The sequence below is a fragment of the Loxodonta africana genome, chromosome 7, assembly GCF_030014295.1.
Source record: "Loxodonta africana isolate mLoxAfr1 chromosome 7, mLoxAfr1.hap2, whole genome shotgun sequence".
NCBI lineage: Eukaryota > Metazoa > Chordata > Mammalia > Proboscidea > Elephantidae > Loxodonta > Loxodonta africana.
The window spans coordinates 651,466-667,617 of record NC_087348.1 but is presented as its reverse complement, the minus strand read 5'-3'; the positions used below and the strand labels follow the sequence as shown (position 1 = coordinate 667,617).

Below are 16,152 nucleotides of genomic sequence, written 5' to 3'. Positions count from 1 at the left end.
GGGCCCTTCCTCAGAAATGCATTTGTGTGTCTGCTCTCCAGCTCATTTTATTTTTTCCTTCAACCATAAATCATTCTTTTTCCAAATACATTCGTTGTTAGGTGCCATCAAGTCGGTTCTGAGTCATAGTGACCCTGTGTACAACCGAATGAAATGCTGCCCAGTCCTGCACCATCCTCACAATTGTTGCTATGCGTGAGCCCGTTGTTGCAGCCACTGTGACCATCCGTTTTGTCAAGGGTCTTCCTCTTTTTTGCTGACCCTCTACCTTACCAAGCATGATGTCCTTCTCCTGGGACTGGTCTCTACTGATAACATGTCCAAAGTACATGAGACGAAGTTTTGTCATCCTTGCTTCCAAGGACCATTCTGGTTGTACTTCTTCTAAGACACACTTGTTTGTTCTTCTATATTCAGTATTCTTCACCAACACCATAATTCAAAGGCATCAGTCTTTGGTCTTCCTTATTCATTGTCAAGCGTTCGCATGCATGTGAGACTATTGAAAACATCATGGCGTGGGTCAGACACAGCAGATTTGTCCAGTGCAATGCAGCATTTGATTTGTTGACTGCTGCTGCCACGGATGTTGATTTTGGACCCAAGTAAAATGAAATCCTTGACAACATCAGTCTTTTCTCCACTTATCATGATGTTTCTTATTGGTCCAGTTGTGAGGATTTTTGTTTTCTTTATGTCGAGGTGTAATCCATACTGAAGGCTGTGGTCTTTGACTTTCATCAGTAAGTGCTTCAAGCCCTCTTCACTTTCAGCAAGTGAGGTTGTGTCATCTGCATAACACAGGTTGTAAATGAGTCTTCCTCCAATCCTGATGCCCCGTTCTTCCTCATATAGTCCAGCTTCTCGGATTTGCTAAGCATACAGGTTGAAAGTAAGGTAAAAGGATACAACCCTGACACATACCTTTCCTGACTTTAAACCACTCAGTATCCCCTTGTTCTGTTCCAAAGGCTGCCTCTAGGTCTATGTAAAGGTTCCACATGAGCACAATTAAGTGTTCTGAAATTCCCGTTCTTCACAACGTTATCCATAATTTGTTACGATCCACACAGTCGAATGCCTTTGCATAGTCAGTAAAACACATCTTTCTGGTTTTCTCTGCTTTCAGCCAAGATCTGACATCAGCAATGATGTCCCTCGTTCCACGTTCTCTTCTGAATCCAGCTTGAATTTGTGTTCCCTGTTATAATATATTGCTGCTACCAGTTTTAATTATCTTCAGCAAAATTTTACTTGTGTGTGATATTAATGATATCGCTTGATAATTTTGGCATTCTGTTCGATAGTCTTTCTTTGTAATGGGCACAAATATGGATCTCTTCCAGTTGGTTGGCTAGGCGCCTATCTTTGTCAAATTTGTAACTATTCAAAAATATATAAGATAGAAAGTTAAAGTCCTCGCATTCCCACCCGTTAGAGATAGCAGATAAAATTCGGTGTTTGTTCTTCCAGCCTCTTACTTTGAAAAGATAATAATCATTAAAAATTTTTAATTACAAGTGACTTGATATACACACCAAAGTGTATGAAAGGCATGGAGCCTAATAATCAGTGAGCTTCCACCCCCAGCCAGCACCCGCATCCCCAGCCAGCACCCATCTGAAGGTGGCCAGCCTCTCCAGGACCAGTGCCTGGTGCCCCTCCTTCCTGGGCGGAGCCGCCAGCAGCTGGGAAAGTCCTCGCCACACCCTTGGATCCCTCAGTCTCGGTACACAGATGGCACTGCAGGTCCCATTCCTGGTCCCGCAGTACATTTCCCAGCTCTGGCACAGCTGTCCTACTTGTGGCCCCGTTTCCAAGAAGATTCGGGGAGCCTGCTTGCTCTCTTCTGTGGGGCTGGGTCTCCCCGTGGGATGTCGGTACACACAGACATGCCGGGACAGGCGAGGAAGCCCCTCACTGCTCCCCAGCCTATAAGCCCTTGTCAGCATCTTGCCTCCTGGTTCTGTTTCCACTGCCTTGGGTGAGGCTGGAGTGCTTTAAAGTGAGCCCCACCCTGCTGTGCAGCCGTGAGTCCTGGTATGCTGCAGTCGCTCACTTTTGGGTTGTGTGCTCTGTGTCTGTGGTACACGGCACCAGGCCGCGTCTGTATCTCAGGCATCGTCACTACTAGCTTTTCCTGAGTTTAGCCATTTTCCTTCCATTTTTCCAGAGAAAAATACAGATTTCCAGTTCTGGCTTTTCAGATAAGTTCAAGGTGGAAAAGGTTTTTGTTCCCTTTTTATTCATAACTTGAGATTTTAAAGTCAGCGCCGAGGGTTTACCTTTGCTTAAAGGACTCAGCAGAGAACCTTCTCCGTTGCTCACGGTTGAGAGGACACGCTTCCCTCCTCTGGCCCTGCTGAGCAGGTGCTCCCAAGCGTGCTTCCCCCCACCACACCCACATCTTTGCCCATTTCCAGCCCCAGAGCAGAGCGGCCCCCATGGGTGCTGGGAGAGGTGGTGTGTAGGGCTGACCGGGACTCAGAACAGGAGGCGGCCTGAGCCCGGTGCGCTTGCTCTCTGTGAGCCTGTGGTATGCAGGTTGTTGATGCAGGTCTTACCTACGGAGATTATGTGTCAGCTGGTTTCCAAACGAGAGTTTTATTCTTTGAGTATAATTGATGAGTTCAGTTTTTCTTTTTCACTTCCTATTATGAAGAAAGGTGTGCCTGCTGAGTGAGATTCGGGGAACATAGGGCGGTTTGAGGAAGGCAGCTGCTGGGATTCTGTCCAGGAGCAAAGCTTTGTGGTTTGGGGTGTGTGTTTGAGCAGGTTCTCCAGATGCCCCGTGGCACACAGCACGGTGCCTGTTCTCACTTCCAGGTAGGCCTGCGGTCTCCACCAGGTCCAGCTTCCTGGAGATAGGTCGAACCCCAGGCGAGGCCCTGCCCCGTCCGTGAACAGACCTGTAGTGTCCTGACCCCTGTAGACCCTGGGTGGCGCCATCCTGCCCTGCACCTTGGAGCCACAGCCAGGACTCCTGGGTGGTGCTAGGGCGGCTCTGGCTTTGGTTTGTTTCTTACAAGCAACTCTGTGGGCAACAACGTTGTACGTAAATAGTTGTCTGCGTCTTGTGAATTCCCTGAACTGAAAGAGCTGGATCGAAGGTGTGAATGAACTTAGGGGTCTCTGCGTTCTTAACCTCCCTGCTAAGCTGTTGGCTTTTGACTGGATTCCTGAAACTAGAGTGCTGGATTGGAGCAGAGACCGTGGGGTCCGCGGTCCAGGTGCTGGGAAAACTGCTTTATGAGTCTCCCCACGTGCCCCGCCACAGCTGTAGGGGTTTAGGCGAGGGAGGAGGAGGAGTCTGTGGGTGAGGGGTCTCCACCCCTGTGGACGCCCCTTGTGGACTCCCCCACCTGCTCCCCTGTGGACTCCCTCCCCTGTGGGCCCCCCTCCCCTGTGGGCCCCGCTGCCCAATCCCCTGTGGACCACCACCCCCTCCTCTGTGGACCCCCCTGTGAACCCCCTGCTCCCTCCCCTGTGGGCCCCCCCGGATCTTCTGCCCCCTCTCCAGTGAGATCCCCCTCCCACGTGGGCCCCCTCCCCTGTCGACCCCCTGCGCCCTCCCCCATGGGACTCCCCCTCCCCTGTGGACCCCTGCTCCCTCCCCTGTGGACCCCTTCTCCCTCCCCTGTGAACCCTGCCTCCTCCCCTGTGAACCCCCCACCACCTCCCCTGTGGGCCCCTCCCCGCCCCCTCCCCATGGGACCCCTACTCCCTCCCCTGTGAACCCCTCGCCCCCTCCCCTGTGGACCCCTGCCCCCTCCCTTATGGGCCCCTCTCCCCCTCCCCAATGAGTGTTTCCCTAATAGTGAGTGTCCTTTTCAGGACTGGAAAGACCACCAGCATGTGTGTGGCCAGTCGGCAGCAGTCACCGTCCAGGCAGATGAGGTCCATGTCGCTGAGAGCGTCATTGAGAAAGTCACCGTGTGAGGGACCCCGGACATGAGAGACTCCCCGACATGAGGGACCCCGACACTGAGGAGACGTCTGGAGTGGTTGCTGTAGGAAGCTTGCCAACCAAGTTATCAACAGACATTGAGTGGACCCTGTGCCTACTCGTGAGTCCTTCCCGGACCTGGAGGACATTTGGTCATCGTTGGGCAGACGGGGACAGTGAAAGGACGCTGAGGGGACAGCAGTGGGTGCTGAGGGGACAGCGAGAGGACCCTGAGGGGACAGCGAGAGGACCCTGAGGGGACAGCGAGAGGACGCTGAGGGGACAGCGGTGGGGGCGCTGAGGGGGTGGTATGGCCCGTCCTCCTCACGGTGCTCTTTTCTCCCGGGTCTACACATATGCCTGTCCGTCAATAAATCTGAGGCCGCCCTGCCCCACCGGACGGTCTGCTTATCCTCAGTACAGCCGGGGTCGTGGGGGGCAGTTCTGTTTGTCCTCACTGTGCTGAGGATGCTGCCAAGTGGGCTGCCTGCCAGCACAACACCGTGTCCCTGTCAGCTGCTCCTGTCATGTGAGCCCTGGGAGCTGTGTGACTGCCCCAGAGCACTCGGTGTCTGCATTTGCCCCCACCGGGGCTGGCAGGAGACACAGACCGCACCTGAGAACTCTGGGCAGTCTGGACGAGGCCAAACTCCAATGACCGGTAGTTCTGTCTGTGTCCCTGGCCCAGTGGGCCCTCCCAGCTGAGTCAGGATTACAGGGCCCTACTCACAGCTGATTGGGAAACTTCCCATGGGCAGAGACAGACTCGCTGGACATGCAGAGAGCTCTACGCATGGGCAGCCTGTGCCTGGCATCCGCATGGCAGGGTCCACGTTGTCACTGGCCTCTCTTGGTGGTAGATGCCAGCTGGCCAGGCCAACAAGTGAGACCTCAGGGCACCCAGGATCAGGGGAAGGATCAGCTTTCAAGGGAGGGAGTGTCTTCAGGAGCCGTGTGGGCAGCTTACTCAGGACCACACATGTGTCCTGGGCAATTCCAGAGGTCACTGTTTGCATGACGGAGCTGGTCATGCCATGGATCAGGTGATGCTCAGGACGTGCTGGTCTCAGGGTGGCAGCACCCTGAGACACCAAAGCACTCACATCCCATGTCCATGTCTCAAAAGGTCTTCTGGCCACGTGGCTTTGGAGGACCCACCAAGGTGCCAGCGTCTGCCTGCTTGTGGCGATGAGGGCAGTGCTCGGCCCTGCCTGGCTCCGTGTCCTCCTGGTCTGCTGAGCATCTCAGAGGGTGTCAGTTCAGGATGAGCACATTTGGAGGGGGAGGGGCCTCAGCTCCCACCAGAGCCCAAGGAAACTGCAGGCTGGGGCACCGGCTCAGTGTGGGGAGAGAGCCACGCTTCTCTGGGGTTGACCAGAGCCTCCTGGGCCTGCCACCTGTCCCCCCCAGAACACAGAGCCCCCAGCAGCTTCTGGCTGGAGGTAGGGTTGGGCTGACCACCATAGGCTCTCAGTAGGTGGAACAAGCCTTGGAGGACAGGGATGGAGAAAATGGGTGTAGCTCGTGGAACTGACAGCGTGGGTTTGGCCCAAGGGCTTCCCCTGCTGGGTCTGGAACTCCTAGGGGGGCTCGGCCATGTGTTCTGGGCCCCTTTGAACAGTAGGGCTCCCCTCTGAGAGGCCAGAGCCCCATACCCAGTGCCCGCTGCTGCTGTGGGCACCCTGCAAGCTGAGAAGGCATCTGCCCTGTGCAACAGTTCCCATGTGGCAGGAAGGCAGGCTGACTTTGGGCACCACTCAGCCCCTCACAAGGGTGGGCTTCTCCCTGGAGGGGATGAGGGAGGTCAGGGAGGCTTCTCAGAGGAGGTAGTGGCACCTGAGTGCCTGTGAGCAGAATGAGCTGAGCACTTTGAGGTGGGAAAGGCGGTGCAGTTCTGGCCTCTCCGTGGAATATTTTAAAGTCGTGCCTGATGACCTCACAGCCCATAATTTCTCAACATTCAGAAGAAAACCTAACACCTTGCAACAGCTGTCCTTACAGCAGGAAAGCCCTCAAGCAGAAGTGGGGACCAAGGCCCCATCTCCTGACGGAGGGCGGAGGTGATATCCAAGCCTCTCCCTCTTAGGGTTGGGCCACCAGCCCAGCCCCAGCCTCTGGTCCTGCAGCTTCCTCCCTCCTCTGCAAGTGGGCCGGGTGGGCACTGGGCGTGAGTTAGCTGAGCAGGCCAGACTCCAGGGCGTCTGCTCCCTGGAAGGGGCGCCCTTGGGTGGCCCACAACTAGTGCCCCTGACCCTCCTCTCCCTGGGGTTTGGGCACAGCTGGCTGGGAGCTGGCAGGAAGCTGTGTCCTGACCACCAGCAGCTGACAATGGTGGGGCAAGGTGGTTTATGGATTCTGCAGGGCTGGGCCAGGTCCTGATTCCCCAATCAAGGGACCAGGCATTGACTCCAGGTGGAGCAGGCAGTGACTTTCCCATTTGGGAACGGGCAGCCCCAGGAGATACCACCCCACAAAGACTGGGCTCCTCGCTGTGGGACGTGTTCTCCACCCTTGCTCCCATGGCATGGGGGTGCTGAGTGCATCAACTGAGGAGCACAGCTGTAGCCGGAGCCATGGCTTCCCAGGGTGGAACCTGGCCGGCAAGGTGGGGAGGACGCGGAGGCCACCAGGAAAGGCCAGTGAGACCTCCTGGGGAGCAGGGGCCCCCTCCCTCCAGGGCAGGGGCAGCTCTGGTTTCAGGGCTTCTTGGCTGAGCTGGCCCTCCGTGGGACCCCTCACAGCCTCACGGGCAGCCCCCCATCGCCATGAGCAGAGTCCAGCTTGGGCGCCCTCACCCCCTCAGGAGCTCGCTTTGGGCTTCCTTGGAGGGACGAAGGGATTAAGGGGCTGAATGGGGTTAGCAAGGAGCCTGTGCCAGAAGCCCCTCCTCCCCCTCCCTCCAGCTGGGACAGGGCAGACCCTCGCCCTCTTCCCCACCCCCAGGAGTCTTGAAGATGAGTTAGGAAGAATTCTGTTTAATTCTGTACAAAACTGCACCCTCCACATGAGGGTGTCTTTCCGCTCCCGGAGACAGGGCTGGGGTGGGGGGGCCGTGGGGGTCTGCTCAGCAGCAGGTGCTCAGGGCCCTGCGGAAGACGTTCCGGAACTCGGCGTTGAAGACGGTGTAGATGATGGGGTTGAGGGCGCTGTTGACGTAGCCCAGCCAGGTGACCGCGCTGACCAGCCGGGCAGGTACCGCGCAGGCGGGACACAGCGCCCGCGTGATGTGCACCACGAAGAAAGGCGTCCAGCACACCAGGAAGGCCCCTGGGGGCGCCGTCAGCGTGAGCAGATCCTACCAGGGACCCCAGCCCCCGAGCCTCCCCCTCCCCTTCTTCTGCCCGCCGTCTGGGGACGGGTACCCACCGACCACCACGGGCAGGACCCTCATGGCCTTGCGTTCTCGGCCGGTGATCTTGGCGCGCCGCCTTCTGCGGGCCTGCGGCGGGGGCGGGGCCGGGGGCGGGTCGGGCGGCGGGCCGGGGGCGCTGCAGGAATCCTGGGGGCCGGGGGCCTGGCCCGGGGCGCGACTGGGCCGGCGGGCGTGCAGCTTGGCGCGACGCGCCTCTTCCCAGCGCCGCAGGCCCCGGAACGTGGCCCAGTAGAGCAGCAGCATGAGCGGGCAGGGCAGGAAGAAGGAGCACACGGACGAGTAGACGACGTAGTCGCGGTCCTCCAGGCGACACTCGGCCGGGTCGCGGCCGCGCACGTCGTTGAGGCCGCACAGCACGGGCGCCGCCACTGCAGCCGACAGCAACCACGTGGCGCCAATGAGCAGCAGCTGTCGGCGGCCCCGGCTCTGGCTGTTGTAGCTCAGTGGGACGGCCACCGCCACGAACCTGTTGGGGGTGTGGTGAGGGGGGGAGGGAAGGGAGCAGGGGCGAGTGGGGCGGGGGAGGGGGGCGTACCCACCTGTCTACGCTGATGGCGCAGAGATTGAAGATGGAGGCGGTGCACAACATGACATCCATGGCCATGAGCGCGTCGCAGAGGCCGGGGCTCAGCCGCCACACGCCGCCCTGGACCTGGGCCGCAGGCCGCGAGGGAGAGCCCAGCGACAACAGACAAGACCCGCTGACGATTCGACAGCCATGGCTCCCCCGGGGCCTCACAGCCCCCAAAGTGGCAGTCTTTCTTTACTCCACTTTGGGGGGTGGGTACTGAGTATCAGAGGAAAAGGGGAGCCAAACCACCAACGGCCCCTCCCTGGACATCATACCAGACGTGCACCCCCACCCTTGCATGGATGTCTCTCTCTTTGTGGCTAGAAAGTCAGAAGGCCCGAGGGAACCCTGGGAGAAGCAGAGGAGGAGGTGTGCCTCTCTAGGACACTCTGAGCTCTGCTGATCCAGAGCTCAGGGTGCAGAAGGGACACCTGGGTGGGGGCCAGGGAGCCCCAGCCCAGGAAGGTGGGGACCCTGGTCACCCCTGGAGCCCGAGGCCGGTCACCCTAGTTTCCTTCCCTGAGTGTTTCTAAGTGTCAGACTCTGGCTAACTCAGCTGTGGTTTTGGGAGTCTGGACAAGCTCCTTCACTTCTGTTTCCTTATCTGTAAAATGAGGTGACAACAGAATCAACCTCATAAAATGTCCTGAGGATAATGAGTTAAAGAATGCAAAGAGCTGGGCACAGGGCCAGGCCTGGGATCACGAGTTGGGGGCCTATCCCCCCCAAGGACAAAGGAACAGTCATCTCCCCTTCTAAATCCCCTCTCCATGATTTGGGACGATTAGGAGCTTAAGTCATTATGGTGACGTCTGTATGTGGCTGGGGGAGGGCAGGTCGTGTGTGTCCTTGCTCTGCTGGCCTCTGCCCCAGCCCTGGCCTGGAATGGTGGTGTCCACCTGAGAAAACCCAGCTCCCCTCCCCCCACAGCCAGAACGGCATGACCCCAGACCAGCCTTAATCTGCTTTTCTCTCCCAAACTCAGCAGAGGGAGGCTAGCACCACGGTGGACCCATGCACAGGCCAGACCTGTCTGGGGGTGAAGACTCCTGAGCCCCAGGGTTCCCAGCGGGGGCCCTGACCTATCCTATCTCACCCCTCCCCTCTGTTCTGATGCCCTGCCCAGACCTCCATTCCCTCTGCTACAGATACCATGAATCCTCCATGCTGTGGGCTGAGTCCTTCTGTGGTGTGTGCTTATGTGTGCATGTTCGTGGATGGGCCTGACTGTGCCGAGGTGCAGTGATGTGTGTGTGTGTGTGCACCCCCGCGTCTGTGCTGAGGGAAAGCCAGAGCCCCGGGGCTAAGCCTGCATCTGCCTGTCCCCCAGCTGGCTCCCTTGGACAGCTGAACCCAGCTGGGGTTGAGGGGGGAGCTGGACTGACAAAGTCGCCTGGCTGGAAGGACTGAGGGTCCCTGGCTGGAAGGACTGAGGCTTTTCTTGGGTAGCAGACGCTGAGAGAGAGAGGGAGCGGAGAAGAGGGACAGAAGAGGGAGGTGGGGACCAATAGCCAAGCGGCTGGGGGACCGTGAAGTGGGAGCGCAGGGTCTTTGCTGCCGCCCCAACCCAAGGTCCCTGAGAAGCCAAGAACTTCTCTCCCGCCCTCAGTGCGCAGATGGAAGTGGCGTAGACCGGCCCCGGTTGAGGGCCCGGTGGCGGGCGCGGGCTCACCTCGGAGTAGACAAAGAGCGGCAGAACCAGCAGAGCGAGTAGGAGGTCGGCGGCCGCCAGGCTCACGATGAAGTAGTTGGTGGGTGTCTGCAGGGCGCGCTCGGCCGCCACGCTCACGCACACGAGTGAGTTCCCCGCGAACACTGCACCGATGAGCAGCACGCCCCCCACCAGCGCTGCTGCGCCTGACCCCGCCAGCCCTGCCGTCGACCCCGGGGATCCCGCGTCCGGCTCGCGCCCCGCCAGCAGCCCTGCCGCGTCCGCCGCGCTGCCGTTCTCCATGGCGCGCGGACCCCATGCGCCCCTCCGGGCGCTCAGCACCTCGGACAGCGCCGTCCTGGGCGGACCCACAGGAGCCCCGGCCCTTCGCGGATGCCGGCCCTCGAGAGCCCCGCCCCGTGATAAAGCCCCGCCCCGGTCTCGCCAGACCCCTCCAGGACGCCCCACCCCGACCTCTCCTGGGCCCCGCCCAAGACGTCTGGCCCCTGGTTAAGCTCCGCCCCGCCTGTGTCCACCCCTCCCCAGGTCTGCAGCACCGCGGCGGCTCCTAGGCCCCACTACTTGCCCATCTTGGACTTTTGGGATCAGGGAAACCAGCGCGGGGACGAAGATTCAAAGACATGCAAATGATTCAAACTGACGCGCGGGGGGGGGTGGGCCGCCTTGCCCCGGGACACGCAGGGTGGTGGGACGCGCGGAAGTGAGGACTTGACGCCTAGACGGATGCCCCAAAAAAAGCCCGCTGCCGTCGAGTCGATTCCGACTAATAGACTGGATAGACTCATAGACTCATAGACCGGGTGCAAGGGCCCCTTTATCTACCTGGGCGGGGCGTCCCTCCCTGGACCGCACCGCCCCCCTACCCCTGCCGACCAGGCGCCCAGAGACTACGCTGCCCCGACGGCTCCGTCCACACGCAGGGAGCCCCCGGTGCCCCGAGGGCTGCCTGCCACCTCCCTCAACCCTGCCTGGCCTCGACGGTGCGGCCTAGGACAACACGCCCAGCCTCGCGCTGGTGCGGCCACAGCGCCCCAGGCTCCCCTTTCGCCCACCTGACAACCAGCCAGTCCCCACCTCCGCGATGACCCCAACCCACCCCGTCGGGGCCGCGATGACCTGGCCCCCACCCGCAGCAGTTCCTTGTCTTCGGTCCCCGCGACAACTAACCCTCAGCCACTCTCCCCCTGCTGCCGCTGCCCGACCTGCTGCGAGGCGTTACCCAGTCTAGGTCACTGCCCGGCCCTCGATCCTCCAGGGCAGGCAGCCGAATGGTCACCCCAGCTGGCTCCGTAAGCCGATTCAAACACCTGCTCCGCCTCCTCCTGGCCTGCGACCTTGAACAAGTGTAGCACCCCTCTGACCCTTGGCCCTCGCGCACGTGAGATGTGAGATGTTGCTTACCTGAGCGTATGAAAGTACTCCCAGAGTACTTTCAGTAATACACAGAAGTACCGTTAGCAACTGCCGTGGGCCTCCATTCGATTTAGAGGCGCAGTTTACCGGAGCCTCACCTCCTTCACAGAGAAGAGAGACGCCCCAAACCAGAATACTCTCAGCCTCCATCCACCAAAACACGAACTGGCTGGCACCCGCCTGCCCTCCCTGTTTCACTCTGGGGCACTCGGGGGATTGTCCATCCCTCCCTCCTAAGGCTAAGCTGGGTCACCCTGGGTGGTCAGCTGCCAATGAGTGATTGTCAGACCAAAAGCGAGGGACTGCACTACAGAGTGGACAGGGACCTATATTATAGAGCGGACAGGGGTGTGTATATAGAGTGGACGGGTGTGTACTATAGAGTGACCAGGGGTGTGTACTATACAGTGGACAGGGGTTTGCACTTTAGAGTGGACAGGGGTTTGCTTGATTCATGTAACACCTAGAGTTGGCAAGAGAAATTTGTATAGGACAGAGAGGAGTCATGGAAGGTCATGAAAGAAGAAGGGCACTAAAAATGTATTAGAACAAGGATTTTCATTACTGGCTTAATACAATCCCATGACCTCACAGAGACATTTTCTCTACTCCTGGCTCTAAAGCGTCCTCAATGTGAAACATCTGGCCACATCACCCTGCAGGACCTTCATTTTCGTTTTCCAGCACCCCCACCCTGGAAGGGCAAGAAACTCAAGATGGCCTGGAGCAACTGGTTGTTGTCCGAAATCAAAGATGTTGATTTTGAAGATATCAGAGGACATAGAAGCCAGCTGAACAGATGCTCTTGGGACAGTGAGTTTTAAAGAGAAAGCAAGGACTCTGCAAAAAGACACAGATGCCATAATGATGCTCACAAGGGGCAAAAACACATGAGGTCTGTGTGAGATACAGGTCTAGACAGGCACCTGTGTCTTGTTGCATTCATTACGAAACCCCTTTAGTGCACATCAGTAAGGAGGCCGGCATTCTTTTCTTTGGAAGCCTCAAGTAAGAGAATTCACAATACAAGTTACTGGGGCAAAGCCTGGGCAGTCTTGGATTGGATGCCAAGTGGTGATCTGCTTGGAGCTCCATCTTGGACCCGAATGTCTGCCACCACTGTTGTTGTGTTTTTAGGCACCCTTGAGTCAGTTCTAACTCATAGTGACCTTATGTACAACAGAATGAAACACTGCCTGGTCCTGCACCGTGCTCACAATTGTTGTTATGCTTGAGTCCATTGTTGCAGTCACCGTGTCAATCCATGTCGTTGAGGGTCTTCCTCTTTTCCGCTGACCCCGTACTCTGCCAAGCATGATGTCCTTCTCCAGGGACTCATCCCTCCTGACAACATGTCCAAAGTACGTAAGACTCAGTCTCGCCATCCTTGCTTCTAAGGAGCATTCTGGTTGTACTTCTTCCAAGACAGATGTGTTCGTTCTTTCAGCAGTCCATGGTATATTCAATATTCTTCACCAACACCACAATTCAAAGGCGTCAACTCTTCTTCTGTCTTCCTTATTCACTGTCCAGCTTTTGCATGGATATGATGCGATTGAAAATACCCTGGCTTGGGTCAGGCTCACCTTAGTGACAGCCTTGCTTTTCAACACTTTAAAGAGGTCCTTTGCAGCAGATTTTCCAATGCAATGAGTCTTTTGATTTCTTGACTGCTGCTTCCATGGGTGTTGATTGTGGATCCAAGTAAAATGAAATCCTTAACAATTTCAGTCTTTTCTCCATTTATCATGATGTTGCTCGTTGGTCCAGTTGTGAGGATTTTTGTTTCCTTTATGTTGAGGTGTAATTCATACTGAAGGCTGTGGTCTTTGATCTTCATCAGTAAGTGCTTCAAGTCCTCTTCACTTTCAGCAAGCAAGGTTGTGTCATCTGCATAACGCAGGTTGTTAATGAGTCTTCCTCCAATCCTGATGCCCCGTTCTTCTTCATATAGTCCAGCTTCTCGGATTATTTGCTCAACATATAGATTGAATAGATATGGTAAAAGGATACAACCCTGACACACACCTTTCCTGACTTTAAACCATGCAGCATCCCCTTGTTCTGTCCAAACAACCGCCTCTTGATCTGTGCACAGGTTCCTCATGAGCAAGCTTAAGTGTTCTAGAATTCCCATTCTTTGCAATGTTATCCCTAATTCGTTATGATCCACACAGTCGAATGCCTTTGCACAGTCAATAAAACACAGGTAAACACCCCTCTGGTATTCTTTGCTGACATCAGCAGTAATAGCCCTGGTTCCATGTCCTCTTCTGAATCCAGCCTGAATGTCTTGTCGTTCCCTGTCTATATACTGCTGCAGCCACTTTTGAATGATCTTCAGCAAAATTTTGCTTCTGCGTGATATTAATGATATTGTTCAATAATTTCAGCATTTGGTTTGATCATCTTTCTTGAGAATAGGCATAAATACGGGTCTCTTCCAGTTGGTTGGCCAGGTAGCTGTCTTCCAAATTTCCACATGTCTGTCAGTTTGTCATATGCTGGGGGCTTGCACATTGCTGTGATGCTGGAAGCTAAGCCACCAGTATTCAAACACCAACAAAGTCGCCCATGGCAGACAGGTTTCAGCTGCATTTCCACACTAAGACAGACTAGGAGGAAGAATCCAGCATTCTACTTCTGAAAAGAATTGGCCAGTGAAAACCTTATGAATAGCAGTGGAACATTGTCTGATATAGTGCCGGAAGATGAGCCCCCCAGGTTGGAAGACACTCAAAAGATGGCTGGGGAAGAGCTGCCTCCTCAAAGTAGAGTTGACCTTAATGATGTGGATGGAGTCAAGCTTTCGGGAGCTTCATTTGCTGATGTGGCACGACTCAAAGTGAGAAGAAACAGCTGCAAACAAGCATTAATAATGGGAACATGGAATGTACCAAGTATGAATCTAGGGAAACTGGAAATCATCAAAAATGAAGTGGAACACATAAACACTGATATTAGTAAGCTGAAATGAACTGGTATTTGGCCGTTTTGAATCAGATAGTCATATGGTTTACTACGCCAAGAATGACAACTTAAAGAAGAATGGTGTTGGATTCATCATCAAAAAAAAAAAAATTTTTTTTTCAGGGTTTATCCTGCAGTACAATGCTGTCAGTGACAGAACAATATCCATACACCTACGAGGAAAACCAGTTAATATGACTATTATTCAAATTTATGCACCAACCACTAAGGCCAAAAATGAAGAAAATGAAGATTTTTACCAGCTTCCGCAGTCTGAAATTAATCAAACATGCAATAAAGATGCATTGATAATTACTGGCAATTGGAATGCAAAAGTTGGAAACAAAGAAGAAGGATCAGTAGTTGGAAAATAAAGGCCTTGGTGATAGAAACAATGTCAGTGATCACGTGATAGAATTTTGTACGACCAACGACTTCTTCATTGCAAATACCTTCTTTCACCAACATAAACGGCAACTATACACATGGACCTTGCCAGATGGAACACACAGGAATCAAATCAACTACATCTGTGGAAAGAGACGGTGGAAAAGCTCAATATCATCAGCTTCCACCATGAAGAGATTGAAAAGGCAAACCAGACGGGGAAAGGAAATGCACAATATAACTCTGGCAAAGGATGTAGATCAAGAATACGTAAAGAGCTCTGGCAAATAAAGAACAAAAAGACAGAAAATGCAATTTTAACAAAAGCAAAGGTCTTGAACAGGTACTGTAGAAATAAGATGTCCAAAGAGCTAATAAGCGTACGAGAAAGTGCTGAATGTTATTAGCCATTAGGGAAATGAAAACAAAAACCACCACGAGCCACTACAGGCTATAATGGGAGAAAAAGTGTTATCAGATTTATGATTTGCAAATCTCCCAGTCTGTAGCTTTTCTTTTCATTCTCCTAACTGTATTTCTCAATGAAAAAGTTTTACATTTTGAGGATGTCCAAATTATGTTTTTTTTTTTTTCCTCTTTAATGGATTGAAGTTTTGGTGTCTTAGCTAAAAACTCTTTGAGTCACAAAGATTATCTTTTCTTCCAAAAGTTTTTGTGGTTTTAGGTCTATGAACTAATTTGAATTAAATTTTTAATAAAGTGTGATGTATGGGTTGAGGTTCATTTGTTGACTTGTGGCTATCCAGTTGTTTCAGCACCATTCCTTGAAAACAATATCCTTTCTCCATTGGATTACCTTTGAATCTCTCAAAATCAATTGTTTGAAAACAGATAGTGGTCATGGTTGCAAAGCATCATGAATGCAATTAATGTCACTGAATTATGCACGTAAAAAAGGTTTAAATGGCAATTTTTTTCTATTTTTATTGTGCTTTAAGTGAAAGTTTACAAGTAAAGCCAGTCTCTCATACAAAAATTTATATACACCTTGCTATATACTCCTAATTGCTCTCCCCCTAATGAGGCAGCACACTCCTTCTCTCTGCTCTCTTTTCGTGTCCATTCAGCCAGCTTCTGGCCCCCTCTGCTCTCTCATCTCCCCTCCAGATAGGAGATGCCAACATAGTGTCATGTATCTACTTGACCCAAGAAGCTCATTCTTCACCAGGATCATTTTCTATCCCATAGTCCAGTCCAAACCCTGTCTGAATAGTTGGCTTTGGGAACAGATCCTGTCTTGGGCTAACAGAAGGTCTGGGGACCATGACCTCTGGGATCCTTCTAGCCTCAGTCAGACCATTAAGTCTGGTCTTTTTACAAGAATTTGGGATCTACATCCCACTGCTCTCCTGCTCCCTCAGGGGTTCTCCGTTGTGTTCCCTGTCAGGGCAGTCATTGGTTATAGTGGGCACCATCTAGTTCTTCTGGTCTCAGGATGATGTAGTCGCTGGTTCATTTGGCCGTTTCTGTCTCTGGGGCTCATGATTACCTGTGACTTTGGTGTTCTTCAGTCTCCTTTGCTCCAGGTGGATTGAGACCAATTGATGCATTTTAGATGGCAGCTTGCTAGTGTTTAAGACTCCAGACGCCACTCTACAAAGTGGGATGCAGAATATTTTCTTAATAGATTTTATTATGCCAATTGACTTAGATGTCCCCTGAGACCATGGTCCCCAATCCCCACCCCTGCTATGCTGGCCTTTGAAGCCTTCAGTTTATTCAGGAAACTTCTTTGCTTTTGGTTTAGTCCAGCTGGGCTGACATTGCCTGTATAGTGTGTTGTCTTTCCCGTCACCTAA

At 54.1% G+C, this 16,152-nt stretch overlaps 2 protein-coding genes across 5 annotated transcripts in view; one reads left to right on the top strand and one right to left on the bottom strand.

Moving 5' to 3' along the window:
• DEAF1 (DEAF1 transcription factor) overlaps positions 1-4,858 on the top strand; it is a 69,067-nt gene extending 64,209 nt beyond the window's left edge. Inside the window, exon 12 of one of the 4 annotated variants that reach the window (XM_064287511.1) lies at positions 3,835-4,858. In XM_064287511.1, the coding sequence (XP_064143581.1) occupies positions 3,835-3,939 (105 nt within the window). In that variant the 3' untranslated portion in view covers positions 3,940-4,858. The remainder of the gene's footprint in view (positions 1-3,834) is intronic. The other 3 variants (XM_064287509.1, XM_064287512.1, XM_064287510.1) reach the window with 3 other exon arrangements.
• A 2,152-nt stretch (positions 4,859-7,010) lies between these two features.
• On the bottom strand, positions 7,011-9,844 carry DRD4 (dopamine receptor D4). The gene is made up of 4 exons (XM_003423233.2): positions 9,563-9,844; positions 7,859-7,971; positions 7,313-7,785; positions 7,011-7,213 (listed from the first exon to the last, which is right to left on the bottom strand). Exons 1-4 carry the CDS (start codon positions 9,842-9,844, stop codon positions 7,011-7,013), a joined length of 1,071 nt encoding a protein of 356 aa, XP_003423281.1.
• Positions 9,845-16,152: the final 6,308 nt, after the last annotated feature.

Bases quoted from the DNA above. Each gene is read 5' to 3' on its own strand.
- DRD4 (XM_003423233.2), bottom strand. From the start codon at position 9,844: ATGGAGAACGGCAGCGCGGCGGACGCGGCAGGGCTGCTGGCGGGGCGC. The intron at 7,972-9,562 runs GTGAGCCCGCGC...CCTGCGGCCCAG, and splicing joins CGCTCTTTGTCTACTCCGAG to GTCCAGGGCGGCGTGTGGCG. The intron at 7,214-7,312 runs GTGGGTACCCGT...CGGCGCCCCCAG, and splicing joins GGTCCTGCCCGTGGTGGTCG to GGGCCTTCCTGGTGTGCTGG.